Source organism: Sinocyclocheilus grahami, unplaced genomic scaffold (assembly GCF_001515645.1).
Source record: "Sinocyclocheilus grahami isolate Dianchi unplaced genomic scaffold, SAMN03320097.WGS_v1.1 scaffold1408.1, whole genome shotgun sequence".
In the NCBI taxonomy this organism is placed as follows: Eukaryota; Metazoa; Chordata; class Actinopteri; order Cypriniformes; family Cyprinidae; genus Sinocyclocheilus; species Sinocyclocheilus grahami.
In genome coordinates, this window is record NW_015506587.1 from 74537 (window position 1) to 93540 (window position 19004).

Sequence of the window (19004 nt, forward strand, 5' to 3'; positions counted from 1 at the left end):
TAGTTCACATCAAATGTCTGTTTTCCTCTCTTTAAATTCCGATACAATCTTAATGTAAAAAAAAAAAAAAGTTCTCAAACGAATATATTTTTTTAAAAAATGTGGAAAAGTTAATCACAACTACCGTGCAAAGCAACATTTGGTAATGCAAAATAATAATAATAATAAAGCTAACATTTAGTTTGAATTCCTGGGATGGATGAAAAATGTATTTGAAAGGCTAAGCACCTCCTTTCACTTACTTTGACTTACACATCAGACTTGCAAGCCCTATTTTGTACCGAAAGTGCCAAATATCTCAAACTCATCTGGTGCTTTTTAAAGTCATAAACATCATCTAAAGTTCAGCAATTATATATAAAAGCCAGCTGGGGAGAAAGACAGCTCAGAGGCAATTTTTCACAATGACTGAGGACTTTAAAAACTTGTTTCTTTAGCTATTACATTGCTTGAATGGTGTGTCGAGTCCAACATATTCCCTGAACAATTTAGAAAAACTATTTAATAAAATATCTTTACATTAGGTATATTGTAAGTTAGCCCAAGCGCACAAACAAAATGCATAAATCATGACTAGACACCAGAATGGGGGTCTCACAGAAAACATCACATTATTTGAATGTAAACGCAGTAAGATTACCGTCCCCTGATGATTGAACACTTGACACAGTGTGGTGCACTCCCTCTCTCTGAGGATAAGTCTGCTTTTGGTGTTGTTTTAATTAAGCGTGAGCTGCGGTGTGTGTTCCCGGGGCCCCGGTGTGGCCGTGGGCACCTCTCAGCCTGCTGAACACCTGCTGTTTGCATCAGTCTGCGCAGAAGCCTGGGGAGTCCTCGCACTCTTTCATTAGACACAGGCAGATAAATGAGTTTGCCTTGAGACACTGAAGTGGTACAGCCAGAACTCTCAGAAGAAATTACACGTCAGAAACAAGAAGCCTGAAACAGGAATTAAATGTAAAAATATTACTTTATTCAGAACTATTTATTTTACTTGTCATTTTTTGAAACGCTGATGATTTAAGTGACAAAAATGAGAGAGAAAAGCATCTTAAAATGTAACCATTTTAAAAGTACTTGTAGAAAAAGGATCGAAATTCACTCACATTATTTAGTTTAAAGGGATAGTTCACCAAAAAGAAACGGAAATTCTGTCGTCATTTGCTCACCCTCAAGTTGTTCCAAACCTGTATGAGTTTATTTTTGTTGAAAAACAAAAGAAGATATTTTGAAGGATGTTGGCAGTTGCCATTGACTTCCATAGTATTTTTTCCATGGTAGTCAATGGCTACCATCAACTGATTTGTTACCAACATTCTTCAAAATACCTTCTTTTATGTTCAACAGGAGAAAGAAACTCATACAGGTTTGGAACAACTTGATGGTGAGCAAATGACAGGATTTTCATTTTTGGGTGAACTATCCCTTCCACCCGAATAGAAATTGAATGTATATTGCTTTATTTAAACAGAATTTTGTAGTTAAATGTTATGTGCTTCTTTTACATGAAATTTCAAGTTATACTTGATTTTGTATATCTTAGCACAAAAATTAGGGTTAAAAATGATTCCTATTAAAAACAGTAAACAAAGGCTTTACATGGAGGAAAACCATATACAATACTGGGACTTGTTTAAAAAATAATTAAGCTATGAAGTAGTTAAAGTTATGTGGTAGATTTCTTTATGATTCCTCCTCGGGTTTGGCTGGAAGCAGATGTTTGGGCTGTTTCGTGGAGTGGCATTGTCCTCCATTTAATTAGTCCGAATACAAAAGACTAGTGCGGTCAAACGATTAATCGCGATTAATCGTTTATATACAAGTTTTTGTTTATATAAAATATGCCTGTGTTCTGTGTATATTTATTATGTATATATAAATACACACACATACAGTATATATTTTGAAAATTGTTTTTGAAACAAGTCTAATATTGTGAAATATTATTACAATTTAAAGTATCTGTTTTAATTTGAATATATTTTCAAATGTAATTTATTCCTGAATTTAAATGATGATTAGCAGCCATTTCTACTGTCTTCAGTGTCACATGATCCATCATAAATCATTCTAATATACAGATATCACATCAAATATGATGTTCTGCTCCAAAAAAGTTGAAAACAGTTGTGATTAATATTTTTGTGCAAGCCATTTCTTTCAGGTTTCATTTTTTTTCAAGTTTATTGAATATAATCAAAACAAATAGAACAGTATTTGAAATAGAGATAATTTGTAAATGTCTTTATTGTCATTATCAACCATTTATTGTATATATATATATATACATATATATTGTCATTTACTGTTTTAATCATGTACTTTCACTTAATAACTAATATTAAATATGAATTTCTTTCAAAATCTTACTGATCCCAAACTTTTTAACAAAAGTATACTTCAAAACAACTATTAACTATTATTAATTAATTATACATATTATTAGATATATTAAATAAACTAGTATCTTACCTAAAATTAATGTTTAAAAAGTTGCTAGTTCACATCAAATGTCTGTTTTCCTCTCTTTAAATTCCGATACAATCTTAATGTAAAAAAAAAAAAAAGTTTTAAACGAAATATTTTTTTTAAAAATGTGGAAAAGTTCATAACAACTACCGTGCAAAGCAACATTTGGTAATGCAAAATAATAATAATAATAAAGCTAACATTTAGTTTGAATTCCTGGGATGGATGAAAAATGTATTTGAAAGGCTAAGCACCTCCTTTCACTTACTTTGACTTACACATCAGATTAATATATAAGCATAACATATTTTTTCTGAAATATATACATGCATGTGTGTGTATTTATATATACACATAATAAATATACACAGCACACATACATATATTATGTAAAAAAAACGCATTTTGGATGCGATTAATCGCGGTTAATCATTTGACAGCACTACAAAAGACAGAGTTCCAACTGCTGCCGAAACTGTGGCAATGAGCTACAGGAACAGAGAAACATCTGCTTGTGAAAATGTGTCCCTCATCATTAGACAATCCCAGAGACAAATCAGTATTATGTTAACACAGTAACCACAGGAACTTCCCCATGAGGCAATCATGCAATTATACACTATCAAACAAATTAAACAGCAAGGAGTTCATTTAGGCTGTTTTTTTTTCTTTTCTTTTTTGTTGACTGACTTGCTTGCTTGCTTTATAATTACATTAAACTGTCCGTGCTACAGTACGCTTTTGGTCCAGACATCCAAAAGTCAATATTTCTACTTTAAAGACAAAAATGAACTGACCTTTATGGCAGTATCCTGATGTAGTTGTAAAGATTGCAGGTGTGCGCTGAACAGTGCCAGTGTGCAGGGCAGGTAGGCATCAGTGCTATTGGTCTCTCCACATCTACGGAAAAGGTGGAGAAAAAGGGCCATGTTGTAATAGGTTGTTAGAACAGTACAACTGAGCCATCTGAAGTGGATAATGGCAGTCTGAATGTTTCATTGTCTTACCTTTGGTACAGGGTGCTGAGAAGCTTCTGTCTCTCTGTCAAGTGAAGGTGGAGCAAATTGAGCTCAGAAAGCACACCAAACGGCAGAGACTCTCCATTTTGGACAAGCAGGCCAAGATTATACCAACCCTGAGGAGACAGGAAATCAAATCTGAATTCATTGAAATGAAAAAAAAAAAAAACAATAATGCAAAAAAAAGAAAGAAAGAATGAAAGAAAGAAAGAAAGAAAGAAAATAAATTAAAGAAATTAAATAAATGAAAATCATATTAGAACAAATAAAAATTGTGCATTAGAACAAATTAATAAATACATTTTGCTGTTAAAACAAAATATTGCTTGTAGAAAAATCACAAATAAAACAAATACTTGTTAAAAAACGTATTTTGGATGCGATTAATCGCGATTAATCATTTGACAGCACTACAAAAGACAGAGTTCCAACTGCTGCCGAAACTGTGGCAATGAGCTACAGGAACAGAGAAACATCTGCTTGTGAAAATGTGTCCCTCATCATTAGACAATCCCAGAGACAAATCAGTAATATGTTAACACAGTAACCACAGGAACTTCCCCATGAGGCAATCATGCAATTATACACTATTAAACAAATTAAACAGCAAGGAGTTCATTTAGGCTGTTTTTTTTTTCTTTTCTTTTTTGTTGTTGACTGACTTGCTTGCTTTATAATTACATTAAATTGTCCGTGCTACAGTACGCTTTTGGTCCAGACATCCAAAAGTCAATATTTCTACTTTAAAGACAAAAATAAACTGACCTTTATGGCAGTATCCTGATGTAGTTGTAAAGATTGCAGGTGTGCGCTGAACAGTGCCAGTGTGCAGGGCAGGTAGTAAAAAAATTAATTGCTTTTCCCATTCAATTCATAAAAATATGTATTTGAAAAAATAAAAAATAAACAAAAATACTTTCCTATAAAGTTCTTTACATTTTATATTTGTTATAACTTTTTTATTTAAAAAAGGGATATTCAATAAATTTTTTTACTACTATTTTAATTCATATTTTAATCTTAGATTTGTTAAAATTAGCCGGATCTTGAGCCTTTATCGACCTGTTATAGTATCTTAACATGCAGCGCTGGATCCAAAGAGATATAAAATATCTGTCAAAGCCAATCGAGTGAACATGTTCATCTGAACCTAAAGCAAGAGTTTAGAATGGACTCACTGAGTTGAGCTCACACAGGTACGCCGCATTAAACTGAGCTGCTTCAAATCCACTCTCTGCAGCAGTCAGATAATAAATCAAAGACATGATCCTGCAACAATGAGAGAGAGAGAGAGAGGATGAAATAAACAATAGAAAGTGGCCTTTGCAACATCCTTTTCTAATGTAAATGAAATCTAAAAGGACATTCATGTTGTAATTTAATATTATGAGAATTCTAGATTAATATAACTCTGTGGTCACTCAAACTGAAAGGTTTACCAGTCTCCTTTGAAATAGGCATTCAGTCCGTTCCTCAAGACTGTTCCCAGATATCCATTCTGTTCAGATGCCCATTTAACCCAACTACAGTTCAAAGAGAAAAAGAAAAAAATGATTCCCAAAAAACCCAATAGCAAAATGTCAATTAGAAATAGCTTTGAGCCACAGAAGAAAGACTGAATCTTTTTAACAACTAGGGGATTTTGGATAGCAGAGGCATCATGCCCATTTACACTAAGTAATATATATATATATATATATATATATATATATATATATAAATTATATAATATTATTTTGAGTTACATACAGAACAGCATCTGCGGGGCGTCTGGCAACTTGGCCATGAATCCAAATATCAGCCAGTTCAATGCCACCATGTAAGTGTCCTCTCTGGGCTGACTTTAAATAGTACTTACCAGTATATGCCTTAACCTGATGAACAAGCAAAGTCATAGTTAAATAAACTCTTTATTAGGTTAATAAGAGGTTTAAAGCACATAAGCATGTGAGTGTTTACCTGGTCGGCAGGTTGTCCAGGATAGAGGCCCTGAGAGTAGAAAACAGTCAATATGTCAGTAAAAACAATGAAATAGATGAGCATCCACTAAATCAGTTACATAAATTAACAGTGATTGCACTTGCATTCAATAAGCAAACTATGTTTATTTTTTCATAAGTATTAAAGCCAAAGTACTTCAAGATATGACGTAATTAACAAAAATAAACAATAAACAATCATATACACAATGAGGACTGCACTAGAGGTTTTCAATCTCTGAAAATCTCCAAATATTATCATCCACATATGAGAAATCTAGTCATACAATTTTTTTAAGGCAACTATATATATGTATAAAGACCTTTATTATGTACAATATTATTTGAACCATTTAGTTCCTATTATGTTAAATCATTTTTATTATTTACTTTTTAAAAATATTATTTAAAAAATATATTTTGAACTTAATATTATTTATTTATATAATTTTTTTTCACATTCTTTCCTTAAAAAATGTTCCACAAACCCCCTAACACAACCTTCCAGCCCTTACCCCAGTTTAAAAACCCCTGGTTTTAAACAAATATTTATGCAAAACTTGCTAGATGTACCTGATCTATTGCTTTCTTCAGGAATATCACAGCTCTCTGAACATCTTTTGGAACTCCTTGGCCCTGTTAATACAAGATAATATGATCTTTAATATGTTTGATCTCCTCTAACCTTTCTCTTAAGCAATATTCACTTCAAATGCTTTGCAAGACTGTCCTCTGCTGGCCACATCAGATATTCTTTATTAACCATGGCACAATGAAACATCAGAATCAATGATTTAGGATTGCATACAAGAGCGAAGACACAAAGGATCCTGACCGTAAGGAGCACAATGGCGTAGTTGTACATGGACACAGGGTCATGGAGTTTGGTGGTCCCTCTCTCATAGTGTTTCACTGCTGTCTGAATGTCTGGAGACACTCTTTGCTGACCCCAGAATAACATACGACCCATTGCTTGCTAAAGAAAAATTAATAATTAAATAAAACTACCATTTAAAAGTAAATATTAATCAGCACAACTGTTTTCAACATTAATACACATCATAAGAAATACTTATTGAGCGACAAAATCAGCATAGAATGATTTCTGTAAATAAATTACATTTTAAAATATATTAAAATGGCAAACTGTTATTTTTGAACTGTAATATTTAATTCCATCACAACTTAATATATTAGTACAGCGGAATAACATCAAAATGGAACATTCTGTGCTCTTTATTTAATTTTTTTGCTGGATGTGAGTTTTAGTACCTCGGCTTCAGCCACTCCACTTCTAGCCTGCAGCTTTAGCCAGTGAAACAGATCATCGTTTTCATTGGTTTGGGCCTTCAGGGTCTCTTCATCATTTAAACGTATTAACTCAAAAGTCTGCGGAGAAGATGAAATGTTATTCAGACAGCCGCTGAAATTGCTTGGAACAACAAATCATTCAATTTAAGGGTTACATGTAAGAGCTTTTATGCGAATTTAATTTCATAATGACCTTCAATAGGTCTTAAATTTGATACCAAATTAGCTGTAAAGGAAATGCAGCACATTAATTCAGACAAAAATACATTTTCAATGTTTTGCTGTGCCTCATTTGTATCTCTAAATCCTGTATTTAAACTGGAAACTGACATTTTATTTATCCCCTATATACGCAGGATGAAGTTTACAGAGCCTCTAATGGGACTTGGTGATGGAAAAAAATGAAATGCTTTTGCATTCTCAAGACTGGAACCATCCGGTTATGTTCATTTTTGATATTACAGGAGGATGGTGAATCTGAGCCTGTGAAGACGTAAAATATCACTATGCTTAGTTAAAATTTATATTGAGCAATGCCAAAACCATAGGATTGATTCCCAGTGAATGCATATACTAAATATGAATTTATAATAACTTACAATATTAAAAAATCCTACCGTATCCTTCCTGGTCAGCTGGGAGCCCCTGTACACGATAGTATGTAGCTGGTGCATAATATCCTTCAATGCCTCGTATGAATTTACCTCCACCAATCACAAAATAGCCATGTGTGTCATCCAACATGATGTTTTTACCAAATCTGCCCAAAACAGCAGTGCTTTCTTAAAGCAACAATAGTGACATTTAAGTTTTACTGCTTTAAATTAAGATTCTTATGTGCTCAGCTGTGCTAACAAATTTCTGCTGTCCTTCCATACATGCAATAGAAATGTTCACCTACAGAAGAGGGAAATATGAGAACTGGTTTCAAAACTGGATCAATTTGCACTAGAACATTGAATCAAACTACAGAAGTGTATGCATATTATTGTAACTGAGCATTTCCCTTAGCCACAAATTATATGGGCAAAAGTCTGTGCTGCCAAATATTGCATCTCATTTGCCAACAAGCCAGGCCACTTCTGTGCGCAAATCCAATATTTTTCAGACATTTTGTTTAGGCCCACTTTAAACCAAATAAATATTTACATGCATACAGAAATATGGTTTCATTTCAACATGTTCTGGAATAAATGCTGCATTATATTTGAAAAAATGCCGTGGCTATATATGCATAAAATACGATATTTAAAAAAAAAATACGTATACTACCCACTTGGATTTTTAAAATTATTAAAAATAAAGAAATAAACAAAAAGTTTGACTCCAGTTTCATTCTCATGCTGCTTTCCACAATTTCTTATTGTAAATGATAAATCCATTGGAGCCTATGGGATGTCTCAAACCGTAAGTTTCTTCAAAAATAAGCAATTTCTAAAACTCCCAATCTGAGAACCGAACCTGTGGCCCTTGTGCATCAACCTATCATGCAATACTATGAGATCATTAAACATGTATGGGTCCAAATACTAGTCTATCTCACCACACGCCCCAGAATCTCCAGGCTGATATGACACCACTGATGAAGAGGAACCTTAAAAGGTAAAGGGAACGCTGATGAGTGGCCGGTGTTCTGACGATTTGTGCTACCCTGTCAGATTTTGCTACCTCCCATTAAAACAGATGGTAGCATAATTCGATAGCGAAAAGTGCTACCTATCAGATTTTGCTTCCAGCATGATATTAATAAGGTGTGGGGCTTTATTAACATGTACACCTACCCCAACCCTAAACCTACCCTTACAGTAGGATAAATACAGTGTTGGTAGCATAATCAGATAGGTAGCATTATTTGTCAGAACACCGGCGTCTCCATGCACCTGGACATGAATCTTACCTGAACGAATCGGACAAAAGTGAATTCTGTAAGTGATAAAAAACAGAAATGAGTGAAAGTGGTCTGAGCGGTTCACAGCCTTACCAGTGTCATATTAGTGGCATAATTATGTTCAGCGTCAATATTGTGGAGCAGAAGTCCACATAAATGGTTACTGCAAGGTTTCTCCACCAAAACCCAAATGAAACAGCAAACCTAGAGTCCAAACCATGAATCATAAAGTTATTCTGTGATTTAAATAAGCTTTGTTGCCAAATAAGTACAAATGCAGAAGCTCTCACCAGGGATAATAGATGGATTTGACTCTCATCCCTTCCAAAACTTCATTTCTGAATGGCTGGAGGGTTTTGATGATGCCTTAACATTCACCAGTAGAAGCATAAATTGTGGAAAGAAGCGATGCAACCTCTTAAAAGAACTGAGTGAAAACTTGTGAGTAAAATGTAGGCCTATTACCTGCAGTTTTTATGATTAAACTTGGAAATGAAAACACCAAAAAAGGCAATCATTGTATTGTATTGCAATTTGACTTGTTGCACCATATCTGCATCAAGGACCATTGCAGAGCAGGATTTCATGTGATCAAATGCCAAAGCAGGCACCCAAGCACGCCAACAGGCCCGGAATAACATCCTGTTTGAGCTGCAGGTGTAAGTGTTTAAGCAAACAGAACGGAGGAGTTTAACGCAAATCTTGCAAAGCTCATGAATAATTACTCTCAGGTTAAGCGCTGTATAAGATTCTGGACAACTGCAATTAGCATTGGAATGTATAAGTGAGGCTTCAAGTACATGTGTAATATATTAATAAACACCCAATTCAGTTTTAAAAATTATGCTATAACTGTTCCCTGTGCAGATATGCCAATGAATGTTGTGCATTTCAGAATTAGCTCAGTTTCAAGTTATTTTAATTAAATTAGCCACACCCACAGGAAGTTGAATTGGAATAACAGCAAGTGGCATTGAGATAAATTCAGTAGGTAACAGCAATCTGGGTAATAAAGTGTTTATACACGAGTCCCCCTATTCATATAAGTACATAAATAATGTACATATTTACATATGTGACATTGCAAACAGATCTATCTATCGATCGATGGATTGAGATAGATAGGATAAAATTTTGGGGGGCTACTGTATATGTTAATAGGGAAAAAACAATATGGAATAATGGAATTCTCAGTCTTTTAAAACCATTTTTATTGCTTTCATGCAGGAGTGCCATAAAATTTGAAGACTACAGTTTTGAACATTACAGAAGATGCAAAATTATCTTTTTTACTTTGTCTCTCCACCTCTCTGTGCAGTATAGGCATAAATAGCTCAAATGGAGAAGTGAACAGGAATATCTAAATGGGGAACATAGTCTAAAACAGCTACCATCTCTCCCCTGTCCATGTTTGAGAACTGGTGTTGAGAACATGCATCAACACAGTGAAGTGCAGTTTACTGGACCGGACTGATGCGCGCACACTGACAAGAGCTTCGTGCAAAAGAGGCACAGATGAAACAAATACATCTGCACAGTTGTATACCTGTTAAAGACTGACGGGTTGATATACATTTGGATGTGGTCTTGTACCATCTTTCACAAAAGAAATTATAGAAACAGGCGATGCTTCGTGCAGCGCTGCTTTGGTTTGCCTCCAGGTATACGTTGGACCTTCAAAGCCTGTGGGTAAAAACTATAAAAATGCATAGTGACATCCCTCACCAAGCCTTTTGATTCTTAACCTCCTCTCTTTTCAGAAAGTGTGCTTGTAATTTTCAGTGCTCTGGGATAAAATACATGTATCTTAGTGAACATCATGTAAACCATAAGACGACGAGAGACTTGTCTCCACTTCCTCTGAAAATGCACAGTGGTAAAATCCATCTGCCCGAACATCTGACCATTTAAAGGCAAGTCACTCCATTATAACAGCAATTGCGTGTGGCCTAGCTTTAAAATTATATAAAAGAGCACCTGAAATCTCAGATTTGAATTTTTATGGGTCAAAGGAATAATATGACCTAATTCAGCAGAACAGAATATGTCCAAACTCTCTTTCAAACATGTCAGTAGCAGTAAATGTAGACACCCACCCTTGCACCACAGTTTGGACAATCTGCACCTCTATAGAAAACCTATTTAAGATCAGATCTCAGATCAGTGGTCTAACAAAACTGAAATATAACCTTCGGGAAGTATATACATTTTCTAGACGGTGGCTTTAGTTTGGCACTTTGAAGATGGCAAGATCTGCTAAAGCTGTAATTACTCTGTGTAATTTGAACAAATTAACGTATGCATTCACCTTACATTTAATTTCTTGTGTTTTCTTGGGAACTTGTTTGGATGATGTCATTAGAAACAGTCAGTGAACAGGGCATGGTTAAGCGTAAATGCTCAAAAAACATTAATGTGCATGTTCATAAACCACCTTGTATTTTCTAAATGATTTGGAATGATCGACAATGATCAACTATTATAATCGCATAATTCTTCACCATACTAGAAATCCCTGAAACCTTAGAGATACGTTCAGTGTCTTGGTTTGTGTAAATTCCAGCATATTCAAAATTTTCTTTACAAAACCGACATCATTTAGAAATAGTGCAACATATTTTAGGGGAGTTTCACACTGATAGTTCAGCCCTTTTACAGTTTCTCTGACCATTGACAAACACTTATCGAAGAGTACCATTAAACGTTCAGCTGACAATTCATTTTAACTTGAAAGACAAAGGAGTGTGCAGATAGAAACGAAAGAACCAGGCTGTTTCGCATTTTAAGCAAAGGGGAACAAGAACCAAGCAAACATCTAGGAGCATTCAAAGTTCAATCAAACAAAGGCGAAGACATGCAAACTGATACGGATTATACAAGGAAAGAAAAGTCCATCAGAGGGAAGATTCCTTTGAAAGTCTGGCACTGTCTCCTGCTGAATAAATAATGTGTTACATTCCCCAAAAATAGTCCATCCCATTCCCACCCTCCCCAAAATCATGCTTGTTCCTAAGTGTTCCTCTGAAAAAGCAAACATTTCTATAAAGACCTTGGAAAGGTGTCTGGTGGTGCCGTAACTTCTGACCAGAAGGGGGAAAAAAAATAAACATTTATATTAACAACACGACAAAAAGAAATGTAAGGTGAAAACAAAACAGTTGTCCAGTTGTCTTATTTCTTCTGTTTTTTGAAGATCTTGAAGGTATGTTTCTTGCGACTGGCAGCAGAGTCAGTGTCTTCACCTGTGGAGCCACTGTCCTCCTCTAGAGGGCTCTTTTTCGAGGAGATCTGGGGTATGCGGTTTCCGGCCTTCCCCCCAGTCAGTCCAGTCGGGGACGGCGTATCGGGTTCAGTGGAGTTTGGGCTTAAGGAGCGTGAGGATTCCGACACGGACATCACTGCTTGGGAGCCGTGGATCTCGCTCATACTGGCGGATTTCTCTATGCCATACACCTTCTTCATTAATATGGGACTATCAGAACCTCCATCGGGAGATGCCCCCCCATCGTGAACTCTGTTGCCTCCGTTGTGGGTGTGGGAGTGAGCTCCCTCTTCAGAGCGTGAATGGGGGCCATGCAGGAGCGAAGTGGGCTTCACAGGGAAGCCTTTGGAACTGTAGGATAGGCGTAGCTGCTCGCCAGTCTGGGATATACACAAGGAGGAATCAGAGTCGGAACGATTCAAGTCCCTGTGAATGAAAATAGGCAAATTAGCATCAAGAAATGAGTGAGATATCAGACCAATCCTAAATAACCAAGACAACATGCTGGCTATATGTAAGGTGACACTGCATTTACTGCTACCTGAACCCCGAGTTAAGCCCGCAATAAAAGCAACATTTCCAACCTCAAATGTTGTCTAAACTGAAGCACAACATGCCAAGGCTTAACGACTCAGTGCTAGAAAAGTACAAGCTAACAGAGCAGGGGTGTCCAAGTCTGCTCCTGCTTTCAAGCAGATGTACTGGTGCATGTTGGACCTAAACTCTACAAGAAGGTGGTCCCCCAGGAACAGGATTGGACAGCCCTGATATAGGGTTGTGGCTAGAAGGGATACAGCTATGGCAGGAAGTGATGCAAAATCTCACCATAAAATAACAAATTAAATTTGCCACCTATCACATTGTTTTATTAACATCTACACCTACCAAAACCCTAAACCTACCCTTACAATAATGCAAATACAGTAATTGTTGTTCAGCATGATAAAAATGATGCAATATCGATGTGCACATGCCCAGTAAGCCCTGGTGCCCATAGCTGTATCCCTTCTAGCCTCAACTTTAACATAGAGACACCCAACATCTCAAGGGTGTCCAGTCCTGCTCCTGGAAGGCCACTGTCCTGCAGAGTTTAGCACCAATCCCAAATAAGCACACGTGGACAAGCTAATCAAGGTCTTCAGCACTTTTCGAAACTTCCAGGCAGGTGCATTGGGGTAAGTTCAAGCTAACTAAGACTCTTCAAGTCCAAGTCCAAATCCAGTCCCAGTTTAATTAAAGTTGAAAGTAAAGTCTGCAGGACCCAAGCCCTCCAGGACTGGAGTTGAAGAGCCCTGAGCTACACTCTACAGGATGTTAGCCACCCCTGCACAACATGGTCAATTCAGGCATGCAGGTGTGAGAATTGGTTCAAAGTAGGGGACAAACATTGCAAGAACAGATTAAGCAACAAGGTAGAACGTCACAGGAAGTTGCACAGCCAAGTTGCAAGTCACAGTGTCATGAACTGTAGTGAGTATAGCCAATTACAGCAACAGACCCCACAAGTAGTGGTTCACCAGGAAGTGTGAAAGTGGTCCTGTTAAATGTTTTGGACGAAGTCCCAGGATCATGCCAGGTGAGAAGCACAAATCAAGCACAACAGAATGAAGTGATACCCATAGCTGCCGCAATGGCGGGGGCACTCTGGGCTGGCATCATAGGGGAGGTCTGGGATGGTATCCATAGGCAGGAAATGTGAAGAGTGATAGTGGGATGCATGAGGGACAGTAGCGACGGAAGAGCAGTGGGGAGAGTGGGATGAGGCAGCGGAGTAGATAGCAGGATGAGACACTGCTGAGGAAAGAGGAGGCAGTCCCAGAGAGTCAAACTGCCCAAAGGATTGGCTGCGTGCCTGGCGTAGCACCGTCCTAGACCTGGACGAGTACAAGCTACCCTCCCCTTCCTGCCCACCAAGTGCGAGGCAACTCTCTACCAACCTCTGCGAACCCAGGGACAGCTGCGGGTCAATGTGCCGTTGTCGGAGTGACATCATACTGGGAGCTGTAGGGGCACAAAACAATAAGGTCACTCAGAGAAATGACTCAAAGCATGCAGACGCTGTAATAACATTGGGTGATGGGTGGCAAACTGGAAAAGGTGAAACAGGAAACTTTGAGACTAAGGTGCGAAGAAGGAAAAATGTACATATGTGTACAGTCTCAGTGGCTTTTCTCAGAAATAGACACAATAACTAAGTTGTGGAGCAGTTTGGAACCTAACCATCCCTTTAATGCATTTCTTCTTATCACATTTCCTGTTTCTATCTATCGGGAATTGATTAGATCGTGAAAAACAAAAGGGACTGGTGATGTCAGTTGATAAGGAAAATCATATCAGGTGATTACTATATTTTGACTAAACATCTTTATACTTCTACTTTATACTTAACTCTAATTGTTTATGATAAGACCAGGAATTTGTGCTAAGGAAGTAAAAAAAGGTCTATTTTAATTTCATACTGACTCCAAGCTTATTAAGTTGCACAAAACGTAAAACAGTATCATGTAAGGATCGACTTGCAAGTCTGAACTTAACTGTGATAAACAGATTAGAAAACAATACAAGCTAAGAGAGGTCATGCATTTCAGAGTAAACCATTTCACAGCTGTGGACAAGAACAAGATTGAGATGTGAAGACTCGGAGTGTTTCTTTCGGTTCAGTTTTCCTTTGCAGTAGCTAGGGTTATGGGCAGCATATGGCTTTAAAGGAGAGAGGTTCAGGAAAACAAGAGGAAGTAAGAGGAGTGGTTGGGGTGAAGGCCATGGTAGTTTAGCCCACCAGAGTACTTCCAAAATGACTGGCAATCCGAATTCAATGACCAGAGATCACTTGCTCGGTGGCCCATTTGCCACGCTGCATCTGGAGGGGGCAAGGGCAAGGGTAGGGGTGCAACTGTTAATATAACTGTACTACTGACACAGTGCTGCAAGAACAGACCTCTACTTTTTGGCAATGATTTGCTCAATTAATTTAAACACTTAAAGGATTTGTATAAATCCTTGAGCCAACAAGTTCTAATATGAAAATAGCTATGAAAATTTTTGTTAAAACAGCAAGTAAGATATATTGTGGAAAGACAGATCAGCAATACAAATTTCAAAATTAATACATTTTGCCCAATAAACACCAATTTTATTTAATGTTTTGTACCTGGGAAAACAACTATTTTCTTAGAGCTTGTTTGATAACATTATTTCACACATTACAATTATTACAATCCACAACAACAACTTCAGATTTGGACTTCAGACTTGTACTGGACCTCTAATCTTAACTCGCATATGGAACGGTTTCTTCTGGCCTACTCAGTAACCCTCAATCAAATTGAATATGATAAACTGAAAAAAAAAGAAGATATGTACAAAGAGTGCATAGTTGCTATATCAGAAACATATGACAGCAATGTGTAGAGCAGATCTTGAAGTACTCCTCTCTGTGTAATACAAATCTGTAGATGGGGGGAAAACGCTCCAGCAGAAAGCATATATAAGAAGTGTACAAACACGCTCTGTGCATACAACCATTTCTGACAGAGCTTGCGCACAGACAATCTAAATAGCTCAAAACTAGGGATTTTTAGATTTGGTCAAAAGGCCACGAGGTCTTTGCTGGCCTTTGGCTGACAGGGGCTTATCCCCAGCGCTGTCTGGCAAGTCCTTACATTGGAGTGTTCCTGGTGCCACTATGTCCTCGTCCATGTCATCCATGTCATCGGACATGAAGTGCTGGGGTGTGCCGCGGCCGCCCATGAAGCTGGGGTCCAGGTTGAGGGCAGAGGCCAGAGAGGGCAGGCCTGGGTTATTGACCAGCGTGAAGCCTGTTAAGATCTCAATCTGCTGCCAACGATGGAGTCTCTCTCTCAGAGCTGCTGTTACCTCACCAAGAGCTTGCCTTCACAGAAAGAGATTAAAGGCAATACGTGTTAAAGGGTTAATTTTTTTTCTAATAATCTTTATTTCTATTTTTTAAATTAGCATTCAGAAATATTGAGAAATGTTTATGTGACTTACTTAGCTGAAAGTATTTTGTGATCCACATCATCCAGTGAGGAACTATGTGCCACATGGAATGTCCCAAATAAAGTATTTCTCTTCTTCTTAATCTTTTCTGCCTAAAAAAAAATTAAAAGTCAAATTTATTTTTAAAGAAAATTATTATTATTATATAATGTATTGTATTATAAATACATCTACTTATCTCACAAATCTATTAAAGGTTTTGTTTCACCAAATCATACGAGTTTTGTTAATTTTTTTAATAAGAGTCTAGCATCCTAAACCTTATATTACAAAAAAAATAATCTATTTTCTGATATTAAAATACATACTTATTTGACTATCATTATTAGTAGTGTTTTATTATCATCTAAAAACATTAAAATATTTTTTCAAAAGACAGTAGAGTTTTTATCATCACATTCTAGGGTTGTACTACAACAAAGTCGCACTGTCATTAATAATCTAAATGTGTTTACCATTGTTCCATCTTAGCTAAATGAATGACTGCGACAAATGCTGCTCACCCCCTCTTTGGCCACCTGCAGCTGTCTCTCTGCGTTCTGTTTTTTGATGTTGTAGTACTGCACCTCCACCTCATGAGTGAGCTGCAGCCATTTCTGCAGGGCATTAGGAGGAGACCAGCTACTGCGAGACTCCAGCTCCTTCTCTGCCTTCTTCAGGGCCATAACCACCTGCAGGGGTCACCAGAGACACATCAGATCAGAGTACAAAGCAAAGGAGATCGTCAAGCAAACCTCACAAGGCTGCTTTCAGATGCGAGTACTTTTTAATCAATTAAGAAATCGCTCTTATCAGCTCATTAATAAAAATACTATTACAGTTTTAATTTATATTTTAATTCTGTTTTCGTTAAAGTTTTTTGTCAGGATTCTGTGGGTTTTTTATGTCTATATAGTTTTTGGTCATTTTTATTTCTGTTTTAGTCATTTTAGTACTTCAAGTTAAACTAAACAATACTGAGAAATATTGTCTTGGCAGTTAATTTAAGTTGTATACATTTTTTTCAGTTATTTTTTATTTAATTTTACATTTTTTTTATGGTTTTAGTTTAGTTAACAATAACCTTGCCACACAGAACCCTACGAGATCTGTAAATGCTGCAAAATAACAACCCATCACTTGGATACTGAAATTGCAACATAGTATTTAACCTTTTAACTTCTTCTATTTATCCCATAATTTGCATATGTGATTAGGACAATTAGCTCATTTACATGACTCATGGATGACTCATTTGGCAAGCTAATGAGAATAAACAGCATACATTTCACCACCTAAAACACTTTGCTACAACAAGATGCAAATTAATTAGACACAGATAAGCTTTACACCCCAATCTAACCTTACTAGGATAAACACAATTAATCAACTCCTCCAGGCTCTATTATAGCAGTAAATAAACAGATCTCATCCAATAAGGGCCTAGGGGAGTGGGCTGAGGGGTCGGAGAGCCGAAAGACCCCTTTTCTTATAGAACAGCGCTAATGAGCTTCAAACCCACAGAGATTTGTACCACCCTCTGACCCAGAATACCCACTTAGCGCCAGGGTTTTAATAGGCCAACATGAAAACAAACAATTCATCCAATTACATCCAGAGATGCCACTTGTGGATTTCATACATATAGAAACCTGAAATACAGGTTGAATAATATAGATACTATACATATACTGAAACCTTATACGGTCACAGAAAGAACCCATGGCTGTCCTTGACACATTGGAGCTTGTTACAATTCCGTGATCAGCTTCTGCAAAGATTTTTCACCAGATCTGAAGTATTAAACTGCCCCTTATGCAACAGCACTGCGGTAATTGCTGAGTAAAGTAGGCCACAGCGTGGTGGTACACTGGATACTGAACTGGGAAGATACTTAAACTTCATCAGTACAGGAAATCATTTTGTTGATAACCTTTCAGATCATCTTGCAAGCATTTCCACCTACTTCCTGACCAAATTAGAATCAAGATATGGGCAGTATTGCAGAACCACACTTGAACATCTTGCATATTTTTTAGGGGAATTTCACCTGCTCCAGCTCCTCCTCTGCATATTTCTGTCGGCTCAGCTCGTTCTCAGTTCCCTCTCGGAGCCCCTTCAGTCTCTGCGCTTCTTGTTTGGCAGCATTGATCTCATCCCTCAGCTTCTGCTCCAAGTTTACCTTCTCCACCTCCACTGAACGGTGTTCCTCCTGAGCAATCTGCAGCCTGCGAGAAGGCAAAGTAAACCACACAGAATAAGTCGCAGAACACTAGTGTTACATTCTGCCAGTACAAAATGTTTTCAAGAGATTTATTTTGCTTGACCGCAGTGCAAAAGTCAAGAAAACGTAGCCAGCAGGGTAAAATCAACAACTTTAGGATCAAGCAGAAGTCAAATGTTTGTTTTAGCAGTGGGCTGAATGAAAAATACAGGTGGCAAAGCATTTCTACTAATGCTAGGCACTCACCTAACAAGGCTCGCTTTAGGGTGAAAAGTTAAACTTTGCAATTAATATTAATGAACCAAGCCATGCCTGGCAAAGGTGCACTAGAAGACATGAACATACAAGTCATAAAAATGTGCATTTTTATGGGATTACATCTCTGCCACAATTCTGCGTGTGAAAGATCATATTTTGAGCTAGCAAAAGTTCGTTTTGCTGCCTTGACAACCAATCACAACATTCCTTGCATTACCTCGACAGCAGAAGAGGAAAAATACAGTGCATGCATAATTATTATATTCGGATCATATTTTTTTTCCAAGCACATTTTACCAATTCCAAACGACATCAATCTTAATAACTACACCAGTCGGGGCTTTATGGCAGAGTGGCCCGACGGAAGCCTCTCCTCAGTGCAAGACACATGAAAGCCCACATGGAGTTTGCTAAAAAACACCTGAAGGACTCCAAGATGATGAGAAATAAGATTCTCTGGTCTGATGAGACCAAGATAGAACTTTTTGGCCTTAATTCTAAGCGGTATGTGTGGAGAAAACCAGGCACTGCTCATCACCTGTCCAATACAGTCCCAACAGTGAAGCATGGTGGTGGCAGCATCATGCTGTGGGGG

The 19004-nt window shown here is 37.2% G+C and overlaps 2 protein-coding genes across 2 annotated transcripts in view; both read right to left on the reverse strand.

The window, feature by feature from the left end:
* Nucleotides 1–1666: 1666 nt before the first annotated feature.
* LOC107570036 (protein sel-1 homolog 3-like) lies at nt 1667–9640 on the reverse strand. The gene is given in 19 exon segments (XM_016256230.1): nt 1667–1777; nt 2916–2957; nt 3267–3369; nt 3477–3604; nt 4667–4757; nt 4928–5011; nt 5238–5362; nt 5448–5477; nt 6041–6103; nt 6303–6443; nt 6740–6890; nt 7164–7264; nt 7409–7541; nt 7617–7675; nt 8322–8411; nt 8641–8701; nt 8752–8868; nt 8954–9083; nt 9604–9640. Coding segments are annotated over 19 exon segments (1797 nt in total).
* Nucleotides 9641–9871: 231 nt separating this feature from the next.
* Nucleotides 9872–19004, reverse strand: part of LOC107570037 (stromal interaction molecule 1-like) — a 25703-nt gene continuing 16570 nt past the window's right edge. The window contains exons 5-10 of the mRNA XM_016256231.1: nt 17978–18155; nt 16452–16619; nt 15940–16040; nt 15591–15820; nt 13545–13929; nt 9872–12354 (exon numbers count right to left, since the gene is read on the reverse strand). Of these exons, the coding sequence (XP_016111717.1) occupies nt 11838–12354; nt 13545–13929; nt 15591–15820; nt 15940–16040; nt 16452–16619; nt 17978–18155 (1579 nt within the window). The 3' untranslated portion in view covers nt 9872–11837. The remainder of the gene's footprint in view (nt 12355–13544; nt 13930–15590; nt 15821–15939; nt 16041–16451; nt 16620–17977; nt 18156–19004) is intronic.